This window comes from Vanessa tameamea, chromosome 4 (genome assembly GCF_037043105.1).
Source record: "Vanessa tameamea isolate UH-Manoa-2023 chromosome 4, ilVanTame1 primary haplotype, whole genome shotgun sequence".
NCBI classification, from domain to species: Eukaryota; Metazoa; Arthropoda; class Insecta; order Lepidoptera; family Nymphalidae; genus Vanessa; species Vanessa tameamea.
The window spans coordinates 8,061,960-8,088,555 of NC_087312.1; the positions used below are offsets into that span (position 1 = coordinate 8,061,960).

The 26,596-nt window shown below is 31.4% G+C and overlaps 2 protein-coding genes across 6 annotated transcripts in view; one reads left to right on the forward strand and one right to left on the reverse strand.

Moving 5' to 3' along the window:
- The window catches only part of LOC113394476 (neural-cadherin), a 305,699-nt gene that overhangs the window by 65,981 nt on the left and 213,122 nt on the right, over positions 1 to 26,596 (forward strand). The gene's annotated exons all lie outside the window — the stretch shown is intronic.
- On the reverse strand, positions 22,240 to 23,052 carry LOC135194680 (uncharacterized). The gene is made up of 3 exons (XM_064220540.1): positions 22,999 to 23,052; positions 22,593 to 22,742; positions 22,240 to 22,395 (listed from the first exon to the last, which is right to left on the reverse strand). The coding sequence occupies exons 1-3, from the start codon at positions 23,050 to 23,052 to the stop codon at positions 22,240 to 22,242; spliced, it is 360 nt and encodes a 119-aa protein (XP_064076610.1).

The following is a 26,596-nucleotide window of genomic DNA, read 5'->3' on the forward strand; positions in this document are numbered from 1 at the left end:
CTGTTAAATAAGTAAGGCCGGTAGCCGGTATATCTTGATTCAACTTTATTCTTATATAGTGACCTAATAGTTCAACAGTTCACTGGTTGTTTAGCGACCACAAAGTCGTATTCAATTCTCATCCTAAGAATATTGGTGAAAGTAAAAAATAAATATTAGTAATTATTGTGATTAAATTTGCATCGTTTCGTTTGTATTTGCTTCTATTCATTATAAACATGTTTAATACGAACTTAGATTTTGACTAGAGTTATAGTCGATTTCAGAAAATGCAATGATTAGGCTCGAGTCACAAATGAAAACAATGGCTCTAATCATAATAACGAAGAAGTAAATGTTGACTGGTTTCCCGTTCGGGCTCCGTTTAATGTCTACAGCGGCTGTAAGAAATTCTCATTCCTTTTTTATTGTGTCAGCTCCTTTTCCTTCGCCTTTTGTGGTACCTACTTTCATTCGACCCACGCGCTCCGATACTGTAGTTACGACTTCATTTTAATTGGCCCGACGAAACTTTTAGTTAGAAAATTCACAATTACGTTGCTTTCGCAGGATTGTTATTTAAGTTGATCAGAATAATGCTTAGTTACTTGTTTTGATAAAAAAATTATTAAATGTAAATTAAAACATTCGGCTTTATATTTCTGTTGTTAATAAATTTTATTTTCAGGATATAATATTAATCCTTTAAGGAGCATTACAAGGTAAGACATACCTCTAAGACACGGAACATCTCAGACATTTCATATTAATACATAACGTCTATGCAAAGTAAGCGATATTGTTCGAGTTATTTCAACTATTTCCAATTACTTGGGCTTAGGAAACAACGATGTCGCCAAGTGACAAAGCAATATTCCCGTGGCGGGCGGGCGGGAACTTCGTGGCCTACATTTAGCGCGCCCTCGAGAATCCGTGATGAGGGCGCGCTCGAGTGCACTGCTTGCTGGGGATTACTGTCACGAACTACTAAATATTGCTGTTTGTCGTCTTAGCTTCCCCAGCTAAGATTTCATCTGACTTCTATAAGTTTTCCTGTGATAGAACAAATTGCCAATTATGTTCAGCTCACTGAGATATAGTCAAGTATGTACACATATTTTGTTTATTTGAATATTTTATTGGAAAACATATTTAGTTTGAACAAATGGCGGTCTTGTTGCCTGAAACCATTCTTTATCTCTCGACTTAAATGACTAAGTAATGACTGAAATAAAACTGATTGTACATAATTTCTAAGGAGATCCAAATTACGAGTCGAAATAAACGACGTTAGATATGAAAAATGTATTTTTGTAAAAAAAAATTAAAGAGAAAAATAAGAGAGATTATTAATGACGTTAGAGGATATCTTAAAATTTTGAAATTCTCATGTCATTTATGGTATCGCTTGTGACATGTTCTTAAGAGAAATGCGACGATGCCTCACGCCTGCGAGACGACAGTCAAAGTAATGTATATCATTATTTATCATGAAAATATTTATCCATTTCGGTATGAGATCATTTAAGAAGTTTTGTACATGTGTTATTTTATCGTATGTGACAACAGTGCAAAGGAGTAGAGTGGGGAAAAAATATCTTACGATGAAATAAGGAGAACGATTATAGTATATGTACATCCTTATGTCACTGGAACAGATTTGGTAGTGATAAAAAGTGTAAGTGGGATTCGAAAAAGCAAACTACATGAGTTCAAACATGAGTAACAATTGAAAAATTTACGACCAAAACTATTTTAATGCCATCCGAATTACATATACTTGCAAGGTTTAAAATCGATATTATAATTAGTAGTAGGTTAAAATCAACGGTCATGCTCAATTTTTACCTTACTTACAACAAACCTATAAAAACGTTAAAAAATCCTTATATATTCTGTGAAAACATAAATTAACAGCTAAGTAGATTTAATCTTTTGTATCTCTAATCTAAGATCTCGTGAGAGCCGTTTCTACTTTGATTTATAATTTTATTTATGGTACAATATATTTTTCAAAGGATTTTACTTGTCATTAAGTCGGCTATTCACTAAATGAATCTTGATAATTTGAAAGCTTCTAAGGCAGATCCCCCTGTAGGTGGCAAATAGCTTTGTCGTGGGGTGGAATTTTCTTAAAACGTCAACTCAACACGGGCGTTTATAGCTGCCATAACAGCCGGGGACCATCCTCCTTAGCCGCTATAAAAATCACCTAACACTCGGCTTTAATGCCTTTGTTTACATATACTCGTATCCTGAATATTTTGTCTAATGACACTTTGTTATTATAATTCTATCGACATGTACTAAAAAAATGAAATGAAATATGAGTCTAGTTTGAAGTGTACAAGTAGCTTGTAAGTTTAATTAAAACGGAACATCGTTCGACGGAATGGGTCGATCTCTTCCGCTTGCCCGACAGTTCAATAAAGGGACTCTAATTAAAAACGCTAATATCAATTAATTTGTGACAACAGTGTTAACGACAAAATAACCTTGTTTCCTCTGTGTTATGATGATACATATTATTCGGAATAGCAGTCGGGGCTTTTGGATCCCGTTTAATGACTTGCTATAAAAGTGAGCATAACATTAGTCGATACAATACGATTAAAGTTGATTTGTATCGAAAATATATAATTTAGGTTGGTCTGAATATTTGCCTTCGTGGTTTTTACATCTGCCTACCAATAGTTTGATACTGCCAGTCTGTTATTAAATGCATTGTAATTATACCGACATACCATGGACATAACATGATCGCAGCAAGTAATATAATTATGTAGTTTGTCATAGAAAATTCAGACCAAGTGTCACTTAGGTATTTTATTTAATTAAAAATAGACAAGACGAGAAATGGACCATTGAATAATGAGAAATATTAATCATTCCGACCACTTCCAATGCGTCGCCAATCCCCATGGTAGCTGACGAGATTAAAGTCACGAGGGAGACCAGAGTCGATTGACTGACTTGACCTCAGTCACCATCAAAACCGATAAATAACTATAAAAATACAAATCATTTCTGGTTGTTAGCCCTACCACCGATTATAATTTTGAATATATTTTCATCATGTTTTTAAATAACAATTTCAGATACTTTAGTTAGCAAGTCGTTATAACGTTAAATGCGATTTAATGTGATTTTAATCACTCCTCTGAAAATACTTTACCTAAATTTTAAGGATGACTTTAGATACTATAGATAACATCGCCGTCCGCGCCGAGCCGACGCGGTTAATTTTCCGGGTGTAACGAGATAGCAACTGAAGGGACTGCTCGTTACTTTTAGCATTTCTTTTTGCCTAGAACAGTGCCTTCTACAATATGGAATGACGTTCTTTCGTAACGGTATCAGTAGGTTATTGTCGCAATGGTCGGAGGACGGAATCAGACCTGGGCGTGGCTTTGTGAGTAATGGAACTTTGAGCTCGGATGAGGAGGGTCCACTTATGTCACGGAATGGTATGATTGATAATGTTTTCCGAAGGAAAAACACTGACCCATTGTAACAATAACAAATATATTGGATACAAGTATTGTTTTCAGATGTATTTATGTCGAATGTCCTTGTGAATGAAGTTTTTCTTTTGCCATGACAACGGCAGATATCATTATATACATTTGTATTTATACAGGGTTATTGGTAATTCGACGTATTCCCGTTAGGCGGTGATAGGGGTGATTATTTGCAATAATTTTCACCCCCATATGCATGATGCAAAAGTGAACAATTTTCGAGTTATCCCGTTTTTTAGATTTTTTCAAAATAAGTCCAAAATGCAACTTCAAAAATTTATTTAAAAAAAGTATCAATTAAAATGTATTTTTTTCTTCTGGATGGCAATAATTGACAACAATTTAATCGGACCATATTTTTTACCAAGCAATCTAAATACTGCAGTTTACGAAGATTTTTTGGCAAATAAAATGTTTGGCCTCCTCGAAGACGTACCTTTGGCTACTAGGGAAAATATGATATACCAGCAAGATGGATGTCCTGCATTTTGGTATCAATGCTAGGCGATGGCTTGATGGCTTTCCCAATAGGGGAAAGTCACTTCGAGCAAGAACTAGGCTAAATTACAAAATATCTTAATTGTAACTTAGCTACTGAACTGTTTATGTATCTAAATTTTATTTTAAATTTGTATTAAGTAAGTTAAGTAAATAAGTAAGACTTTTTACATTGGTTATTATTTTAAATCAATTTTGCGGGAATTTTAAAGAGCGACCTTTAGTACGAATTCGGTCATGTTCGAATACGAATTTCCACCAGCGTCCTTTCTGATCATTTGATATCGGTTGCTTTGAAATAAATTCCTAGTTTTTATACATTTTCGGAAAGCTAATTAAACGATTATGTTTTTAAAATAATTATACATATTTGAGGGAAAAAAATAAAAAAAATATTGAAATAATATCGTTTTTTGTCTCGCATTTTTAAATTTGGACCGATAATTATTGTTTAAATATTGAAAAATATTCAATGTTTAATCGTTTTTATAAATCAGAAGAAAAAAATAGATTTTAATAGATGCTTTTTTTTAAATAAATTTTTGAAGTTGCAATTTTGACTTATTTTGAAAAAATCTAAAAAACGTGATAACTCAAAAATGGTTCACTTTTGCATTATGCATATAGTGGTTAAAATTATCGCAAATAATTACCCCTATCACCTCCTAACGGGAATACGTCGAATTACCAATAACCCTGTATATATTTTCCCAATGTCATCTTAATCCCTAGAATTTGTTATTAGATGTAAACATAGTTCATGAAATAATGTTCAATTTACTTCTATTATTAGTATTTTAGTCAGCGGGAAGAAGTAAATACCACTATTACTTATTACTAATTCGGACTATATAAATTTCAGAAGAAAAAAGCTTTACTCGTATTCCATATTTGTTTCATTAACCAGCTAGAGTCTAATTGCAGCTGTGGCAGTGAACTAATTACCGTAATGAACTGATTCAGGCCTGCTCATTATATAAATGAGCAATGGTATCAACATATTAGTGATATAAACATACAAGTCTCATGCCTTTGTTCTGTTATGTCCGAAATGACCGATCAAAATTCCTTTGAAAATAAATACAATTTGTTTTTTTTTTTTAATAAAATAAAGCGATGCTTTGTAGCTATTCTGTAAGAAAAAACTCGACATCGCGAGCATTGAATGTCAGAATGTGATAAGCGGCATTGCCTATAATAATTATAATATTTATTTGATATACGTATCAAAATGGCGCATCATCGTAAGTCAGTAGTCAACATTTCGCGAGTGATATACGAAATTAATTCGTACTTAATCGCACTGCTTTACCTGAAATATTACCAAACGTCATTAAATATTAAATCCTTATAAGAAAAGGTGCAAAAATAAACATCATAGAATAAGTTTGTACTATATCTTTCATTGAAATTACATAAAGAAAACTCTCCTAACTGAATCTATAGTAATTCTACGAATTCATGAGACATCGTTGAATATTTGCCAGTCGCGCTTGAATGGGCAAATGAATTTGCACGAGTAAGCGCAAACTCTTTTAAAAGTAAAATAAATGTCATACTTCTGGGCTAAGAATTGATCTCCCCTTGAAGAGAGGTTGCGTCCGCGACACAAACGCTCTCGTTGATTTATTTTTATAGTAAGATTTGAAAATGTTTGTTTTTTCTGGGTTTTGTAGATATATTTATATATGATAACTGGGATTCGCTCGGGTGAAATAAATAAAACTAAACAAATACGGTTTATCATTTACTTTTCATATAACTTTTTATAAACGTTATCATTATCAAACATCTTTATTTTCCATTTATTGTGGTGAAAACTAACAATAATCATTCTTTACGCAGCTTTTTGTACGCACCCGTAAACGTAAAACATGGCCGCCCGCTGAAATGTCATGTCATTGGTTTTCGTGGATTTAATATCGATATATCTCGATTATACGAATTTTGCGGATATATGTTTTCGTCTAAAAAGTCATCATTGTTTAACGATCTATAATTGTGAATAGGTTTTTATCGGGTCTATCGTATTTTAAGCTTTTAATTACATACTATAAAACGAATATGGCATTTTAACATTTAAGTTAGAATATGTCGAAATTGAGAACAAATCGCTTCTCTGAACAAGTTGGTCCTAGCATGGTTAGGGGTGAAATTAGCTGATGGTTAAAGTTTCAAGGTTCGGTTAATTATTGAGCTTGTAAACGAGCGGTTTTCGTCGTGATGAGTGGTGCGCGGTAATCGCTTGTAAGGAAGGGTGAAAGCGGTATTTCTTCGTGTAATTCTTGGTTAAATGTTTTAGTGAAACTTTTTTCAAACTATTTACGCAAATTATTTGATAAATATTCTATTGAATTGTTATTTAATAGAGTGATTTAGTCGGCGTGTTTGCATACACTTTATAATGTTTTGGGAAGACGATCAACTTAGCGTTTCAGGGAAACAACACAAAATATATTCTTCTGTCACTTTATATTTGTATGACCTCCTCACGTCATACTGTTATAAAATTAACCTAAAATAATCACTGGATAGTTGCAAAGACATAGAAAATGTTGAATCTTGATAATTCTGTTTTTGTTATAGTCGCGTATAACTCGAAGCTAAATATCATTTCTGTCAATATCATGAGGCTACAATAATACATGAAAAAAAAAATGTTAACATTTTACAATTAAAACAGTATATATACATTTTAAAAAAAAAAAATAAAGATTGCATAGATATCATTTTTAGTACTATAATATAATAAAATCACCTAAAATAATAATATTGAAGACGGAATCAGCTTCTGTATAGTTTTATAAAGATAATTATCCTATTGATTTGGAACGAAAAACACCTGTTATGTACTATTTCATCTTTGTTATCTACTTTTTGTCCTTTAAGGGGGGGGGGGGGTAATGTTGGTAATACAGAGTTGTAAACAGGTTTTGTCGCAAAATGTATTGCAAGCAAGCGAAGTCACAGCCTCATCTATTAAAATATGATTATTAAGGGTCAGCTATTCTCAAAGTTGTTAAATATTGATTAAATTTTATACATAATCAGCCTGTAAATTTCCCACTGCTGGGCTAAGGCCTCCTCTCCCGTTGAGGAGAAGGTATGGAGCATATTCCACCACGCTGCTCCAATGCGGGTTGGTGGAATACACATGTGGCAGAATTTCGTTCAAATTACACACATGCAGGTTTCCTCACGATGTTTTCCTTCACCGCCGAGCACGAGATGAATTATAAACACAATTATGATTAAATTTTATGCCAATAGAATATTGTATGTAAAGTCTGCTATTGCTTTTATGTTATATATTATATCAATCATTTTAGCAATAAGGATAAATAAATAAAAATATAATAAAATAATTTCGATCCAAACGAAATTCTAAAATAAATATTAGTTTCATTATTTAGCGACGATAACGCCTAACTTGGATACGGGTTTGAGTATTAATTAAATTATTATATTGGAATTAGGTATGACGTATATGTTAATTTTACTGCAGAATATTTGAATCATTCGGAAATGTGGAGCATTTAAAACGATAAATTGACGTACATTTTGACAACTACGAATTTCTCACAAAATATTTTAAACTATATTCAATTATAATATAAATTCAAGAACTAAAATTTAATTATAATGTAGCCCATTTCAATCGAAGTAAGAATAGATAGATTAATATATTCCATATGATTTGCTAATACCTACTCACTGAAACAGTGTTTGATTTATATATTTTTATTTTGAAATCCACACTATTTATATCCATTTAATAATACTTCGCTGACATTAAAAACGCCATTTTTATTTAAATTCTCGTCCAATGATATCGCATAAATTCAGTGTCAAGTTGTTTATTATTAGTCTTTACCCTCTCGCGCCATCATAGATAACGAAGTAATTGTGACTGTTATCAAAAAAAATAAATTCATAGAAACATATAAAATTGACTTGTATGACTATGATTTCAAAATAACTGCCTTTGTTTGAGTAAAAAGCTATTTGCAAGTTACCAAAACTCTCCCTGTGGCTGTCTTTTTTTTTTTAAAGGTAGCAATGCCCCTAATCAATTAAATAATTCTTATTTAACTAATATTCTTATTTACCCCTCCCTTTAATCTTGTAAAAAGGAATAAAAAATAAATAAATAAAATAAAAAAGTGAGTCAAAAGGCTTGAGCAATATTTTATAGTTGATCGTAATTACTCTTTAAATGTCATTTCATTACATCCTATGTCTTTGTATAGCCACATTAAAGCATTAATTATAAGCTTTTTAAATTTAAAGCAACTCAATGTAAGCTTGTTCAATTCGTAACATAATATTGATTCTTAATAAAAGAAACAATATTGTAAATTGAAACTTTTTCTCTTCTCGTTTATTATGTTTCGTTCGTAAATAAAGTTCTTAGAAGAAGTTTTTGTTTGTGTGGATATTTTTATATATATATTTGTTCATTATGTGTACACAAAGATTGTTATGAACATGAGAGCTTAGACTTAGTATACTTTAGTCAAGTAGCCTTTTGCGACAATAATTTAAAGGAATAATTGTAATTAATTCAAAGACAAGCGTTATTGTATTCGACTGTTAAATATATACGCTTGATGAGAAACAGAAAATAAAATTAATTTATATATTGTTGGTTTTCAATACTCCCAAACTTTTTCGGTGCAAAGCTGCGATCTGGGACTTGTATTTTTTACATTTCATGTTTTTTTTTTTTTTTATAAAAATACGGTCGAGCTACTTGTCCATCTATAAACGTAAGATAAATATATTTAGAAGTGACAATACTTTACATTATTGTTTATCGTTTGAGTTCTATAATATATACATATATATATATATATAGGTATGTAGGTAATAAATGATAAAATAAATATTACTTACATGAAATATGACAGAATGAACAAATGATTTATATACGATATGTGAAAATAATACATCGTTGTATGAAAAGCAATTTAATAGATTGTCAAGATTTATTTCTCTTTCGCGCCATGATAGATAACGAAGTAATTGCTACTGTTTTCAACCATCATTCTTGTTATTCTTGAAAAGTGATATAACATACAAATGTATGTAAGTGTTTCGGGGTATAGTTTAATCTTTATTTCATAAAAATCGGTCGAGTCTATCAAAAGTTATAACAATGTAAAGTTTATGTTCATATTTAATTAGCGCTAATTTAGACGTGTCAGTAATTATAACGTTTGAAACTAATCTCGGGATTTTTCGGATTTCCCTCGGGATAGACAGCCTTGTTTTGTTTTCGTTAAATTTGTTAGTTTTAGTATTTTTTTATTATTATATATTGTAACAACATTTTAACGAGACAAAGCTAGTACATAAAACAACCATTTTAGTTCATTTTTAAATGTCCGAAAAATGTCACAATACATTTTATTTTATGTAAATCATCTCGAATTAAACACAGTAGCCATTGTGATCCTTGATGTTAAAGTTGATTCAGAAACTTTATAAATAAATCCCATCGCCCTGTGAATACTTACGACACCGATCTAACTGTATATAACATTTTTATTCATTATTAACTCTATCAATGATCCAAATCGATCTAGCATTCCGCTTTTCACATCACCAGCATCCCGCCACAGAGTTCATAGTCACTACGCTATTCCCGCCAAAACCGTTAAGATGGCGCCTCGACCCGTTTGAGGCCATAACTCTACTCTGATTGGTCGTGACGTAAGATGCTATAATATAATAGTAACTTTGAATGAATTAGTATGATTTACGCGATAATAAAATTATTTAATACAAATGCAATATTAAGAAATTCCCTAATTAACTAACTAACTCAAATTCGTATCTTCCTCCGATATGTATATGTAGTCTATTCCATCTACGTGAAGAAAAAAGCCAAATAAATAACTTTTGCCATCGAATTGTCGCGATATCATTGGGTGAGAGCTAATTAATCTATGATATCCATTGTGGATTTGGGAAAAAATGGCGTTTTGAACGGTGACGAAACTGTTATCGAAAATTTGGAAGTAAAATTAAAGTAAAATATATGTATTAGTCAAGAACTGCTAGAAGCACAATATAGCTGAACTATTAGAAATTTGCTTGGCATACGATGTTATATACATACACACACATACAGATATATATATATATATATATACTTTATTTGAAAAACTGACTACGTGGTTGTGATAGTTAGTAGTCGAATTCGCCCACTATAATTGCCGATCATGAGTTCTATAGTGTTATACCTGTCGTGCCTGACATTGGTTTATACAATATTCAAACCGGAACACGGAAATGCAGGTTACCCATGTTTGGCGGAAAGATAATTGATGAGTGGTGGTATCCAATTAGACGGCTAGTTTATATAAGGTATATTCACTTATTCATTGATACTTTGGTTTAAACAGTTGCGAGCAAAAAAAGAATCAATCGATTATGTACACAAGGGCACTGCTTACTCTTTAAATATTCTATAAAATATTTATACAAAATAAAACTCTCCTACCAATAGCTTATAAAAGTAAATATTTAGACTTAGATTGTCTATTCTGCAAAATAGGCACATCATATTATTAAACCCTCTCCTTAACGCACCCATGTCTAGCAAGCTTTTATTAATTTTTACTTATATTAAAATTTCGTTTAAAATATATGTAAATTAAAAGTACAATAAACATTAAAATCGACTCATAACATTTTCCAGTATTCTGATTTCAGTTACAAACGGACGATATTATTTCAAAGGCATCGTAACAATACCAATATATGAGAATTAATTACATAAACTACTGCATCATACCCGTCGTAAATATCGGTGCGGTAGCTCGAATTACATAGTAACTTTTAGCGTACGTCGAGTTGTCGACGCTAATGCCTTTAAATTTATTATCATTGTTTGCCAGACCAGATCTACAATATACATAATTTCATTGAATTGATCTTATTATTTTGGAATCTTATTGATGTATAATGTATTTTAAATTCGTTATAATGTAGGCACATATTATAACATTATTAATTCGCATGGGAAATATATTACTTAGAAAAGAGACAAAGCATAAATACGTAATGAACAATAATAATGTTAAATGAATAAAATAACATTGATATGTAATACTTTGTGATCTGTGCAAACAAAACGAGGTGAATTTAGGATTAGTTGTAAATATATACATTCAAAAATTTAAAAGTATAACAATGAATTTAAAGTCCATACTTGATCACACCAACCTTAATTATAATCTATTAATTAAAAACAGATTAATTAAAACTTAAAGAAGATATCGAGTAAAATAGACAATGAGTGTAAACCTCTAAACTTTCATACATATTCATATATTTACGGTTGGATCTTTTTCTTTGAATTTATACGGGACAATTTATAATCTATTCAATGAAAAATAAGAATGAAATCGGTACACAATAGACCGAGATATCGATTACGGAACGAACGACAAAGCCACTAGGTTTGTACCCGGTCGAATAAAAAAGAATTTCAAGATCGGCTCACAATTAGTGATGCTATTGCGGAACATAGACACAAAAAAGTAATTGATTTATTTTTTATTTGACTTATAAAAACAGTTGACACGTTTCTTATGTGTAAAAATTTATAGTGCATTTGATTGAGATTATTAGATTTCAGCACCGCTTGACCGATCACCAAGAAACTTGCTATGCTACCCACTTTGTTGTAACTTGCCGCTAGATGGCGCTACACCATTTCAACTTAAGTACCGTTCAACCTATCCTTATGCTTTTAGTATATATGTACATAGATAAGCCAACGTCTGTCAAGGTTTACTTAAACAAATAAAATACAACAATGGTTTCGGTTTTTTGTTAAATTAAACGAAAAGTATAAATATTATTAAAAATAAAATAATTTTCGGATTGTTTATTGTTATTTAAATTAAGTAAGACAGACAACTGCATTTACGTGCGGATTGTTAAATATTCCATTTCGTATAATTTCAACTCATCTGCGAGCGTAAAATTGACGCACAAAATTGCCTATCGAATCGGCTTATTACGAAAAGCGCCAGAGTGCGGAACTAATTGCGTTTATTTTGTAAATAAACCAGAATTTCATCAGGCAGCCTTTCCGTTTATACCTTTTAAAATCGTCGCCAGTGCTCGATGTAAGCAGGTGTTCCAATAAACGTAGACGGTGGCTTCTTTCAGCTCACGTCCCTCGACTCGTAACAGCGAGGCACTTCGCTTATATGAAATACCGTCTTTATGGTTACTTATTGTCGTGAATATGGCAGCCGCATTGAACATTTATGATTTCTTTGTTGAATTTGTTTGTTTGTTTTAGTGAATATGATATTCGTGACCGAAATTGTTGTCCAAACAGTAAAAAACAATATACGAAAGTATCACCTAGGTGTTGCTATATTGTGGGTTTCCGTTTATTTGCAGTGAAATAAAATAAGATCTCTTTTGAAGAGAAATTTGTTTCCGGAGCGAATAGAGTGAAATTCAAAATCAAATTTGAGAGCAACGTTTCTATATGAAGCGTTTGAGTGACACATTTCTAACGTAAAAGATTCACTTTTATCTCGTGTTGTTTTGCTAGCGCTTAATTTTCTTTTTATTGAAAAGTAATAAAAAATATATTCGGTATTTTTTACATCAACATGAATATATTCACCTAATTTTCAAGTATGAATGTATAACTAGAGCTTACGAAAGGTACATACGAATAAAAAATACGTAATTCAGAGGTAGTTCTGCGTCTTTTACATTCAAGGTAATAGAGTTACGTATGAAAGCGTCGAAATTGTTGAATTCGAGTCTCGTACATTTTCTGGCTGCTAAATCTCGTATATCCTGTTACGAATAAACTACACAAAATAGCTGTGTGTGCCTCTGAGTAACTCCGACTTGCCGGCTCTAAACCTTCTTAAGCCTACCTTAATCCTCCTGCCTATTGAGCGCATTTTCTTGTGTTCGCATCTGGCGCCTCTAAGCTAAAGTATCAACACATGCATTATACGTCGAATAAAATAAAAACGAAGCATGTCAAATACGTTACGCGTTGTGATAGATCATTTAGATTTTGACGCACATCGTTTGACTTTTTATTGTGTTACAAGTATAATATTACTATAGCTATAACATAAAAGATTCTCAATATACATTTCGTATATTTTTATGCCAAATATAAATTACTTATCGTATTTATCGTTCGTACATAATGAGTAGATATAATTTATTTTATGTTTAAGCATTCGACATTCCGAAAATTGTTCATATTTATTATTGATAATTAAATTTTAGTGAATATATTGAATGGTTTTAACAAGAAAGTTCGATAGCGGATTCGCTTGTTATTTTGTGAACAAAATTGTATTTAAATTATTGAACCAATTTTTTTTAGCATTAAATATTTGTTACACCAAGTTATATAATTAAATTATATTAAAATCCTATGCACGGTTATTTTCTACGTCATGTGTCTCTTCTGTCTCCATGTCATCCTTAGTTGAATTTATATGGCATACAGTTAGTCCTTTTATTAATAAATAATATATAAACGTGAAAAGGTAAAGAAACAGGAAGGTCTTAACTTATAACTTGAACAAATATTTCTTATGAGAGGGTACAGAACACGTGACTCCGCTCATTCAGCTTTGAGTATTTTTTTATCAGAAAAATAAAATAAACTGAATTTATTTACAAGAATTGAAAAAACACGTCAACCTAATTTTACAGATAAAAAATATCAGTATAAAACTCTGCCTGTATTTTTTAATTATCTTTCGAATATTAGTTCCTAATGTAATTAATTCCTTGAATTTGAGAGTTACACTCAGTGCACTTACCTATGTCGCAGTCTCTCGGAAAGTTTAAACGAAGTTAGTGACGTAACTACATAGAGAACATCATACTTGAAGCCTTTGTTTATATTAAGATCTTTGCCGTAATTAGAAAGCTTTGTGTTGAAAAATGAAGTCAAGTTTATTTTATTGAAATAGGTTGGCCGATGATGGTAAGTGGTCACCCCCGCCCATAGACATCTGCGCCGTAGTAATATTAACCATACCTTTGTAACACAGTCGAATTTACCCTAAACGTAATTATCATAATATTAAGTATATAATGATAATTCACTTTACATTTCAAAGTCATGATGTTCAAGCGATAAAATACAAATAAATAGTTTTGAGAGACGTCTTGCGGCAAATGCAGCCGACAGGTGCGCTCCTATACTTACATACGAGTACGTGACTGCGAAACAATAACTCCGTAGAAAAATTACGCTATTGTGTTGTTGCGGTTGACTTCGTGTATTATATTTGAATAGTTCACTGAGGAACTGTCAGCATCCCAATTTTCTATTATTCGTTTATGGTTATATCGTGCCAATATTCCAAAAAAGCATAGTTCTGTTTTACATGTTAAATTAATTAATATTTAATAAAATAAACTACAATTATAATGTTATTTGTATTTTTTTTGTCGTCTCACGCCTACTAAGATATCTTGTAAGCACGAACGTCGATCACTCGTACTAATGCAAGTCGATAACAATAAAAAGTATATGTCTCACCGTAAAATTGTAAATACCGTTAGGTTATAGTCTATCTCGCGAGATTGTGAACTGTCGAGACTGTGAACCGTAGCATACTGCTTACAATTTAATGCATTACTTTTCGGTAGATTAAAATTATACTATAAAAACTCTAACCTAACCTAACCGAAATATCTTAAACTATTCGATAGTTTTATATTTAGTTAAATCACCGTTCACAATATTTCGGCAGTTTATAATCTCGCGAGATAGATTATTATCTAACGGTGTTTATAATTCTACGGTGATATATACATATATATAAACGGATTTCGGTATAAATATTTGATAAGACCTCTATTACATTTGCCCGTTTACCACGAACTTTGACAAAAATACGTTTTTTTCATGGAAAACCTTTTTACTATTGAATTTATTGTCAACTGCCGCTAGATGGGGTGGGCCTGCAGCAAATCATCTTTTAAACCGTCCAACCGATTGCCATGACAATTAATGCCACGGTATATATACGAGCAGGAAGGACATCCGTCTGTCGGGTTTTGCAACTGTTTTATTTTTGTATATAGAGTTTGAATTTATAAATTCATTTTACTAAATGGAAAGCGTCACTAAAACTATCTTAGAATGAAATATTATTTTTTTTTTTTTTTTTATTTATTAGGGAAACATACAGCATATCGTATATTACAACTTAATATAATAATCATATTTTAACACTTATGCCAGTTAAGTTTCCACTACTGTTTTAACAGGGAAGTGGACTAATTTTGATGTTACATAAAATATAACTATTTATGACAAAGTAAAATTTTAACGTAATATGGTTATGGTTAATTACTAATAAGTATTTTTCACAAGATTATGAAATTTACTTAAACTATTTTTAAACAGATCAATGTGGTTGTATTTTCTATTATGACTATTACAAGATCTTAGAATAAAAGAATTTTTGAAATAATTAGTTTTACAAATAGGTATTGAAAAAGTATCCTGAGAGCGAGCGTTAAAACGAGGACATTTAAATAAAATCTTACTGAGCAGATATGGAGAATCAATTAAATTATTTAATATTTTGTAAAGAAACATTTGGTCTCTTTGTTCTCTACGTTCTTCAAGTGGCAAAAAGACAGAGTCAGGAAAAATAAATTTGTATCGCAACCTCCTGATAAATTTGTTTTGTATATTTTCAATTAAGTTGACATATTTTGCATATTGTGGATTCCAAACAGTTGACGCATACTCTAAATGTGATCTAACGAAAGCATTGTACAAAATTACAAAGGTATGGATATTTTTAAAATCAGCCCCTTGCCGAAAGATAAATCCAAGCATTTTATACGACTTCATCACTATTTTCTCAATATGCTTATCGAATATGAGTTTGTTGTCTAGTTGTACCCCAAGGTCTCTCACCTCGGTTACCCTTTTTAATTTAGTATTAAATATGGAATAGTCAAAAATTATTTGTTCTCTTTTTCTCGAAAATGTAATTACACAACACTTGTCAACATTAAGCTGCAAATTATTAGCAATGCAATATTGTCCTAATTTATTTAAATCCTCTTGTAAATGAAAACAGTCTTGATTATTTTTTATTATCTTAAAAATTTTTAGTGTCATCAGCGTATAATAAAACTTGAGAATTTTTTAAACAATTAGTTACGTCATTAATAAAAATGTTAAAAAGTAAAGGGCCAAGGTGAGAACCTTGAGGTACACCCGATGTTACAGGAATAAAACTAGACGTATATCCTTTAATAGCAACGGCTTGAGATCTTTCGCGGAGATAAGATGTATGCCAACGTAGAAGGTCACCATGTATACCGATGTTGTTAAGTTTTTGTAATAACAAATTGTGCGATATCTTATCAAATGCTTTCGAGTAATCAGTGTATATGACATTAAGGAGAACGATACAAGTGTCTAGATCGTACAACGATTCGATCTGCTATCATTTGCAGTTTCGAGGATATAGTATCACTATACACCCTGAAGGAACAAGATTGCTTGCTTGGATTTGGAGTTTTTGATTTTGGAGAGAGTAAAAGGTACTATGCAGCTATATTAATGTAGTTTTTAGTAAAAGTTATATAATTAAACTCTCATATCTCAACACTCAAATTGCGTGAAGCGGAGTGCATTATTTTATTATCATATACCTCTTATGTTCTGAGGAATATTAAACAAGATAAGTTGTGTTGTAACTGGAGACTTATAGGAAATATGAGATTCACAGTCACTTTAGAGCTTGAGTAATATGATTTCGCAATTTTATAGTTATATTCATAAAACAAATATAGATAACTATATAAACATGAAATATTCAGTTTTTATTCGTATTTTTGCTTTGTTGTTTTAAATGTCTATGTATATTTGAAATAAAAATTTTTTTAATAAAAATTAACTACACACCCGTTCTCCCATGAGCATCATACTAAAATTAAAAAATGGGTACGATTTTTTTGTACGTTGTTTCCGAATTCGCGTAAAAACTAATAATTTGTTTGACACGGTACTTTCATGTAATAAAAGTTCCAGTTTCGACGAATAAGGCTATAGTATGCTGCATAAAGTTAATATGTATGTTGCAACCAACATACATATTTCTTGAGAAAAAGCGTATTCATTTCGACGGTTTCCCAAACAAAAAGTAAAAGTAAGTACACGAAAACTTTCTATGAAAAAATTGATACCTGTCCCGGCTTCATACATATATGATAAGGGTCTATATATGTATAAATTTTAGATTAAACAACAAATATAAAAAAAAAACCTTGCTTATTCCGGCTAGAAAAGTTCAAGTTCTCTTATCGACTGTTCTAGACAAATAAAACCTCCTCTTTAATCACTCTGGTTTTGTATGAAAAGCGCATTAAAATCCGTTGCGTAGCTTAAACGATCTAGGTGAGACGGTGAGATTTGTAGATCTCTAAAATTGCAACTTACTGTTAGACCAAAGGTCCATGTCTATGTTTGGCACGTATTTTTAAGCGTCTTAACAACCCAATAAGCTGAGTCTGAAATTTAGGTAACTTTATTAATATCTAGAAAAAAAAATGTACAAAAAGTAGCCAATTAGATGTTCCAGTCCCAATCTTTAGGCGAAGCAGATATTCAAAGTGGCGGCAAATTGTCATTTTGCAACATCAAAATTAGCTTTTTATCATTTTATATTAAGTAAAAGAATCATTGTATTCTTTGAGTTGTACCTAAATCTCAAATCATGTCTGTAATGCTGAGTAAATCTTTAGAAAATGGCCGCAATTTATGGAACTCGACGATTTCAATTTATATATAATCCCTCGCTCGATAGAAACTAATGCAATTGCATTGGTAATATTGAAGTGCGCCAGGAATTTTCTTTTGCAGTTTCAGATTATTTCAAAGAGGTATTTTTTTATTAAGAATGAACTTTAGTTAGATATTGTAATGAATTTTAAATACCTTTTATTTAATTTCCATTTTTTTACATTATCCGAGTTGTTCAAGAATTTCACTTATTGAATAGCAAAAGAATTTACAAACTTCATGAACAATTTAATGACGTTATATGAATACAATTTGAAATTAGTATAAATTACGATATATATTTTAATTTGCGTTCTTTATTCGTGGTAAAGGAAAACGTCGTGAATAAACTTGCAAGTTTAATAAACTTTTGGCACATTTATCCACCAACCCATGCTTGAGTAGCGTGATAGTATACGGCACAATCGTTTTTCTTAAAAACTAACGATTTTAAGGGAAATTTACGTAAAATATTATTAGAATTTACTTATATTGATTGCTTTTTTATTAACAGTTTGAAAGAATAGAGGAACTGATTTTACACTTGGCTGGGATTCGATATATACTTTGACAGTGTTAGAGGTTTTCGGCGAGTGGCTGATAATGTCAAAACGCTGCCAACCTTTAGTCATAAAATGTTATGCGTCTTCTGCATGGAATAGCATCGATTTACCTTTACGATAGCTTAACGTAAAATATACATTGTTTTTTCGTTTTACTATTTAGACGATATATGAAGACTTGTTTCACAAAAACATTAATAAAAATATAAATTTCTTTTCAGGTAAGAAAAGCTTTCAGGCTATCAAAGCAGCTATCGCGACGCGTAAGTCTTATATATTACTTTACTTATCTAAATTGAGAAACAGTTAGATAATATGCTAAAGTATAATGTCTAAGTTTAAAGTCATTTACATTAAATTATATATTCCTTAATTACCTTTATTGACCTGGATTGTCTTTGAAAACTTTAAATACATTCAAAATTGCGAAAGACTATTGAATTATTGATAAAGTTCGCGTTTGAATGATAGAATTATTTAACTGTAATTTCGTTGTTCACATTGAAATATAATCAGAAAGGTAGTTAAAATATATAATAGAGAATGATGCGTAGAAACGATCCGTTAACAGGTCGATTATACGAACCCATCAAGTGCGTACTCGAGTGAACCGGGACCTCTCCGCCGTGTGCCTAATGGCGGGTCACGCATTTAAATAGCCTGATTACGATCGGATCGCTTATCATATACATATTCACGTGAAATTAATTTTCATTATTTCACGTGTAATTTGAATAAAATCCGCACAAACCAGCACTGGTTTTTATTACGTTAAGTAAATATGGAGTGATTTATAATGGACACGTATAATGTCGTTACAGTAATTTTGCCGATTTGATTATTCAGAGGTTCTGCAACAAGGTACGGTTGAATTTTAAGTACATTAATTTTTGGTCGAAAATTGGACGGTGACTCAACGAGCCGGCGAAAAATAATGAAAATGAATCCAGTGCATTGTGTGATAAAACGTATTCAACTCTGACTCTCGGTCTTAATTATAATCTATTAATTAAATTCAGATGGTACTATTTAATGGTACTTTGTAAAGATTTTAAGACTGGTGAACTTATTTTATTTTTATGTGATCAACGTTGGGTAGTTTGTAAAATTACAAAAGCGCAACTCACTGCTAAAGCCTTTTAAAATAAGTAACGTGAACGCGTATAAGCTTCCGTACTTAACAACCGCATACTGCAGCACTTAGTTTTGTTGCATCGTTATAACATATTCCTGAACTTGTTAATTTGAATATGATAAACACGTATCGCAAAACTTGCTATAGAAAAATATACATATGTATATCACATAAACAAAATATTTCGTTGAGATACCCGAAACCGTGGAGAACTCTTCATGGAAACAATAATAAGTTTATAATAACTTATTGTATTTTTACAGATGAAAGCAATGCTAGTTATACGTAATTGTGGAATTACAAAAGAATATATTTTTGTTGGATTGGAGAAAAAGGAAGTAATATAATTTAAAAATTTGAATCTACGGAGTTGCTTTTTGCAATTCATTGTCTGCTGGAAATAATTAACTGCCTGACTCGACATAATCTTAAGCACCTACCTAAATCTCGGGTCGTTACAGTAGATATACAGTTCTACCAACTTGACAAAAAAATTAATCCTCGCGATTATAGCAAAGACGAAAACTTAAAAATTTCATGACGTGCTTGATTTGCATTAAAAATTCTATTTCAATGAGCCGGCAACTCAGAATTATTAGCAGAATATACAAAATCCCTTTTAACGTGCATTAGAATTCGACTATATAATTTCGTTGGAGCGGGCGTCATTGTTTGGAGGCGGTAATTTATATTGTGCTTTGCGAAATTAGCGAGGCCACAGTAGCCCAGGTGGCGCCCAGGGCCATTACCACCGGGATTTAGTTTGCGGAACGCGGACTTTAACTAAGACCGAGTAATCTTTTGTGTAATTGTCGTGGCCATTAAAAATGTATTAAGCTCGACGTTCCTAATTTAATCTGTGGAAATTAACAAATTTTTATTATGATTACATTGTATTTTAATGCATCATTCAGTAAGTTAACTATTTTTGTAGAAGCGATGTATAATGGAAGTCAAGAAAATTAAATTTTATATATAGTATATATGAGTGAAAATATTTAGAATAGAATGCAATAGCGAAAAATTTCATTAAGCTAGAGCCAAAAAATTCGTCTGTTTCGTAAATTTTAATGTAATTTGTACACACACATACTAGCATACGACACATTTTCTATGAACTAACTATTCAGAATATAACCTTGTCGGTTTTGCACTTCAATTATAATACTTGGAAACACACTTCCAACCGTCAGAGCCGTCTAGTTCTCTACATCTTTTCTTATGGTACTTCAACATTTTTATTTTGTATAAATTTCGGCCTTGTAGAATATGTGAGCAAAACTATATTTACATCTATATATAACTGTTTTTGTAATTGTAATTTTCCACATGTTATTTGATTCTTTGTTGAATTGTAACTTAATAGGGAACAGTGTGTATTGTCAATTATCTTCTTCTAAAAAAGCAATCTTATTTTGAAATTGATTCTATGCGAAAAGGAAAACTCAACTCAATTTCATGCAACGAATATTTCGAAATGTTTTTTCCATTTCCTTGACCACGTAACAACCGGCCAGCAGGGAAAACCTTTCTTGCACATACCGTGATTTTTACATTCCTCTTACAGATATCCATATCTATCGCAATCCGTTACGAAATATTGTATATACAATCTACATATACATACACCAAATCCAAAACATCACGAATGTTATATAGATTGTCGGTATAATAAAAAACAAACTAGTTGAATGTTGCCATTATTAAAATACTTTTAGTTGATTTTTATATCAGTCAATTTGAATTGATAGAGTCTCCAGTTCCCACGCAGTTGATTTAAATTAATCTCGTAAACATGTATTCGTTAATTTTCATCGAAAACATAAACAGTGTAGTAAAATAAACTTTGTAAGGGAAATGAAAATGTGTCTTGGGAAAAATTCTTATTTGGAAGCAACGCTGCGTGCGAAATACTCTTCGATTTTCAATTGAGATTTCCTATTAAATTTGCTTACACTTTTATAGCAACTTAAACATAAGTCTTGCTTTAAATTTTCCTATAGACTGCATTTTAGGGTTCCTTAGTTAACTGTAATATAACTTAATAATATTGTAACTGTCATTGAATAATGTTGTCATTGTGATTCACCTTTTCGATAACCACATTCATACAATCAAACCCAACAGCGTTGTTAAAATATTTATATATATGACATTGTTCCTATAAATACAAAAACGTTTTATGAAGCTACTGTGACCAAATAATATTAATAAGTTTTTCGATGAATTCCCTTAAAAAATATTGTGATATTCGAATAATTTGAACAATATCAACAGCTGGCTGGCAAGATTACTCGCATACGTGTTTACTTTAAATGCCTTTAATGTTTTAATAAAATATTGGCAACTCCGAAAATGCATATGCATTTATAATTTGATATTTATATTCGTAAAAATATTTTGGTTTAATCAGATTTAAATCTCATATTTTACTAAGAATAATATAAGCCATAAGAATTATTAATTATAAATGGATTCTCTCCTCTTCCTTCATTTTTATTTGTCCGTATGTTAAAATCCATTACGATCTTAAAGGTTGCTGTTAAATTGACAAACACTATAAACATACATCGGAATAAAAATAAATCATTATCTCTTTATGTATATCTTTATTACTTAAAATATCTTCGTCCATATACTAGTATAAATACATGACAATTTAATTGTAATATAATCGAACAAAACCGAAAGAGAAATATAGTACTTGTATCATTACGGTTTGTATATCCTTATTGCATTGTACACACAAAAAAAATTGTTGACATTGTTGTAAGCGATGGTCTTGAAGAAGTATGTATCGTAGAAAAAATTTGACCCCAAGAACTTCGAAGTCAAATCATTCATATTTATGTGTATTTCGTAATGGCCCTGTCAACGAAATTGAATTAATTTACCGCTTTTATTTATCTTTTATATTCGTTATAATAGATTCGAGATACTCAAAATGTTATGTAGTTTATATATTTTTATACAAGGCATTCTTATGAATAATAATCATTTCATCTCATTCGGAAAATTCTATTTAACCTTATTACATATTCTACTAGATTTAAATATCATCTCACCTTAATTATATTACAGCTGTTACGTGGAAGATTAAACGCTTTGATAAGCAAAGGGCCCAGAACGAAATGTTGACAGGGTTTAGTAAGACTGTAATTCCATAATTTCTTAGTTCTGTTGCTTTTCTGCACTGTCCCAAAGACAACTTTAGCCTAAAACCAAATTAATGTTTATTGATAATATTTTATTTTAACAATACTTAACAACGAACGAATGATCGTAGGGCGTTATGCAAGCAGACGTGGTTTTGAATACCCAATAAAATAATAATCTACTGCGCCTAAAGAGCAATACTAGTTAGCAATGCTAGTTAGGCTTGTTATTGGTGATGCATTGACGTCGTAAGGAAGGCAATCCGACTACCTATTTGAGATAATAAAAAAAAAAACAAATAAACGATATACTTACGTTTGTAACAGGACAGCCCTTAGGCAGGTCTAATATGAAAGGTATATTAGACATATTACGAATATTGTCAATTCGTACTGTTCCGCACTCGCCGCGCTTAGGCCCTTTGCATATTTCATATTTTAAAAACTCTATTTTATACGGTCCCTGTAAAAAATATTTGTGTTTATCCTTATATGTAATTTAATGAGCCGATATGGCGCAGTGGTTAGAACGCGAGCAACTTAACCGATGATTTCGGGTTCAAACCCGGGCTAGCATCTCCGAATTTTCATGTTCTTAATTTGTGTTTATAATTCATATCGTGCTCGGCGGTGAAGGAAAACATAGTGAGGAAACCTGCATGTGTCTAATTTCAACGAAATTCTGCCACATGTTTATTCCACCAACCCGCATTGGAGTAGCGTGGTGGAGTATGCTCCAAACCTTCTCCTAAAAGGGAAAGGAGGCCTTAGCCCAATAGTGGGAAATTGACAGGCTGTTAATGTTATAATGTTATAAATAATCTTTGTATGTATCTTGAGTTCGGTGCGCGTGTGTTAGTAATTCTTCCCTTCCTGCAGGAATGGCTCTTTTGTATTTGATGCAATACTTTGTACTTAGTTGGGGCTGATCATTGTTTATTCTTATTAGTTTTTCCGATAAATAATAGACAAAGGTTTAACTAATTTATATGGGGCTACAAAATAAACAACAGACTATTTCATTAATTATATAGATAATTATATATATCATTTACATGCGTTCGGTACATACATACCACTGAGGGATACGTTTCGAAAAAATATTTATTTCAAAATATTTTTTATATTTAAATAATTTGAATTTTAAGCACGTCTCTAGAGTTCTGTCGTTTCGATTTTAATAGTCATTTTGACCTACTTTTAAGTTATTCTGAAAAGCCGGAAAACTGGATCTACTATTTTTGTAGTCTAATAAAGTAAACGAAATACAAGAGTATTTCGATTTTCATGCATCTAGCTTTCATAAATTTCGAAATATTGACTTTCAAACACGCGGGCCTTCTATTCCCCTATTCAAAACTCGACTGAGTTCATCCGTGATGACTTACTATTGGTATCAAAAAATGCAATTAAAACTCAAAACGGTTAAACTCTTAGAGCAGACCAAAATAGTAAAAATTAATTATACTCGTATATACAAATAATGACTATATCCAACAAAAAGTTACAAATACTGATATATGTACATACGTACGTAATACGTAATTAACAATTAAATTTATTTTAAATAGAATAAAAAATTGTCGCATGTTTACAATAAAGGATTTTATTATTACAGGAGATAACTCCAATTTGATGAAATACTCCACAAAATCTACAATTCTTACTTATTCGGCTTATGGACAGTGGCTTTATTATATATTAGGTCATGACCTAATATAACCAATGGACCGTCACTGATGTTAAATGATATAAGCCGTATAGTTAACAGCATACCGGTAATGCCTTGCATTACCTTATGAATCCTTATTCATAGGAAGATCTAACTGAAGTACTAGGGCCTAATTTCTTGCCTAGAAACGTTCTGATATATTTAGTCTCATAAGACTAAAATTGGTGACGAAATTCGAACGAAAGTGCATTTGTACGTGTCGACACAGATTAAATGGTTAAGCGAACTCAAGGTTTTGAAACTACTAGTATTGCTTCGGACACATATGTTGCAGAAGTTTCGGAGTTAGACAGCATATAAGATACCGTAGTTGGGGTGACTCAACATTGACCGCTGACCTAGTAAAGGGGCCTGTACGTAGCGAGATGAAGATGGCAAGGATGTTTTGAGAAAAAGCAAATTTAATTTAAAATGACGGTATTGATTATTGAGTGATTTAACTAAAATAATATCTAAAATACTTACGTAATTTTTTTCTTGAGTACTTTGGGTTGCTACAAACTCATGTGAAGTCATTAGTATTAGAGTATACACAAGCCAAGCCATCCCGAATAAATAATACTAAAAAATTTGTTCGGATGTTATACTAGTTTCACTTGTACATCATAAATTAGTTTTCAGAATAAACTGTGAACGGATTTCAATCAAATTATATAGCTACCGGACCATATTAGATTATTATAATGAGTTTATTGTTTAATCAAAAATAATTTCCTGTTATTTGTTAGATTTGATCGTTTTTTATTTGATATTGTTGTCTGTTAAACATAATGCATTATATATTCCATAATACGTATTTATAGTGTTTGTTATGCTTGCGACTGCCTCGGTGGTCCAGTGGCTAGATATTTGGATCTGGGGAGTGCGAAGTCTTGGGTTCAAAACGTAGGTCTTGGTAAAAAGTTATTGGGTTTTTTATCGCAAGATTCTCATTAACTCCCCGAAGTCTGGGAGTTAGAAGTGAATATACTCCCGTGCCTCGGAGAGTACGTAAAGCCGTTGGCCCCACGTCTGAACTTTTTCCGGTCGTGTCGGATCTGACGTCCCATCGGATTGTGAGAGTGAGGGGAATAGAGGGTCTCTCTTGGGATTGACCGTCGATATCATCACATTCGTTATATGGATAAATATGTAATTTACTTATTTCGTTCTTCTTTAGTTTTTTTATATCAAAACTATTGAGAAAAACCGCTTAATCTCAATTAGTACGGGTACCAAAAAAGCCTTTTGGCAAAATTACTTCATCATACGTACATGCAGTATTTTATCAACCACAGCAATCTAGCGCCAACCAACTTCCTTTATCAAACGCGTTTATATCAACATCATCGTACTACACGCAGCTATAAGTACAGTTAATTTTTTCATTATTAATTCAAAGCATATTTATATGCCAGGTAATGACCAATTCATGCCAAGGAAAATTAGTTCAAAATAGCCGATCATTTATTCAAAAATGATCGATATCGTATCAAATCTATATATATATATATAAATGCTTATTAGATGGTACTTCTGGGTGCATGATATAAACTAAATATTTAGAACATTCGCAGAACTTTGATTATTTGCGGAGTCGAATCAGAGCAGCACGTACGAGTTTTTCAAGTGCTTAATATGTGTTTACACTCGATCTTCGTGTAGTGAAGAAAAACATCGTCAGGAAATCTGCACGCTTCGTAAGAAATTCTGAGCCAATTCGTTGTAAACGAGCGTAGAGCATTAAGTCTTAAGCTTCAAATAATTCTCTATAAAGTGAAGGAAGGCCTTTGTTCAGCTCTTGGATATGTAACGGTATAGTACTGGCGACTTATTATATTTTTGTGATACAAATAGGAATGACATAAAATTATTAAAATATTAATTAACAGTTTTATTTCATAAATAGAATTAGTTTTCTTAATAAAAAGACACATAAAGTATATGTTAATTTAAATTTACTTATTGGCTTGGCTTCGCGCAAGCCTATCTGGGTAGACACTACCCACACGTGTCCGATATTGCAACGCTAAACAACAATATACTAAGTATTGTTGTGGTTTGAATTCGGAGTGTGTCAGTTTAATATAATAGGGACAATGCACATCAATGGACGGTGGTTACCACTTACCATCAGGTGGCCCATTTGTCTGCCTGCATATATTATATTGATTTATATTTAAAGTCTTTGTATTACTAATTA

Coding starts and splice junctions, on each gene's coding strand:
- LOC135194680 (XM_064220540.1), bottom strand. CDS start 23,052: ATGTCTAATATACCTTTCATATTAGACCTGCCTAAGGGCTGTCCTGTT. Junction 22,743..22,998: donor AGGGCTGTCCTGTTACAAAC/GTAAGTATATCG, acceptor ATTTGGTTTTAG/GCTAAAGTTGTCTTTGGGAC. Junction 22,396..22,592: donor ACAGCTGTAATATAATTAAG/GTGAGATGATAT, acceptor TTTCGTTGACAG/GGCCATTACGAAATACACAT.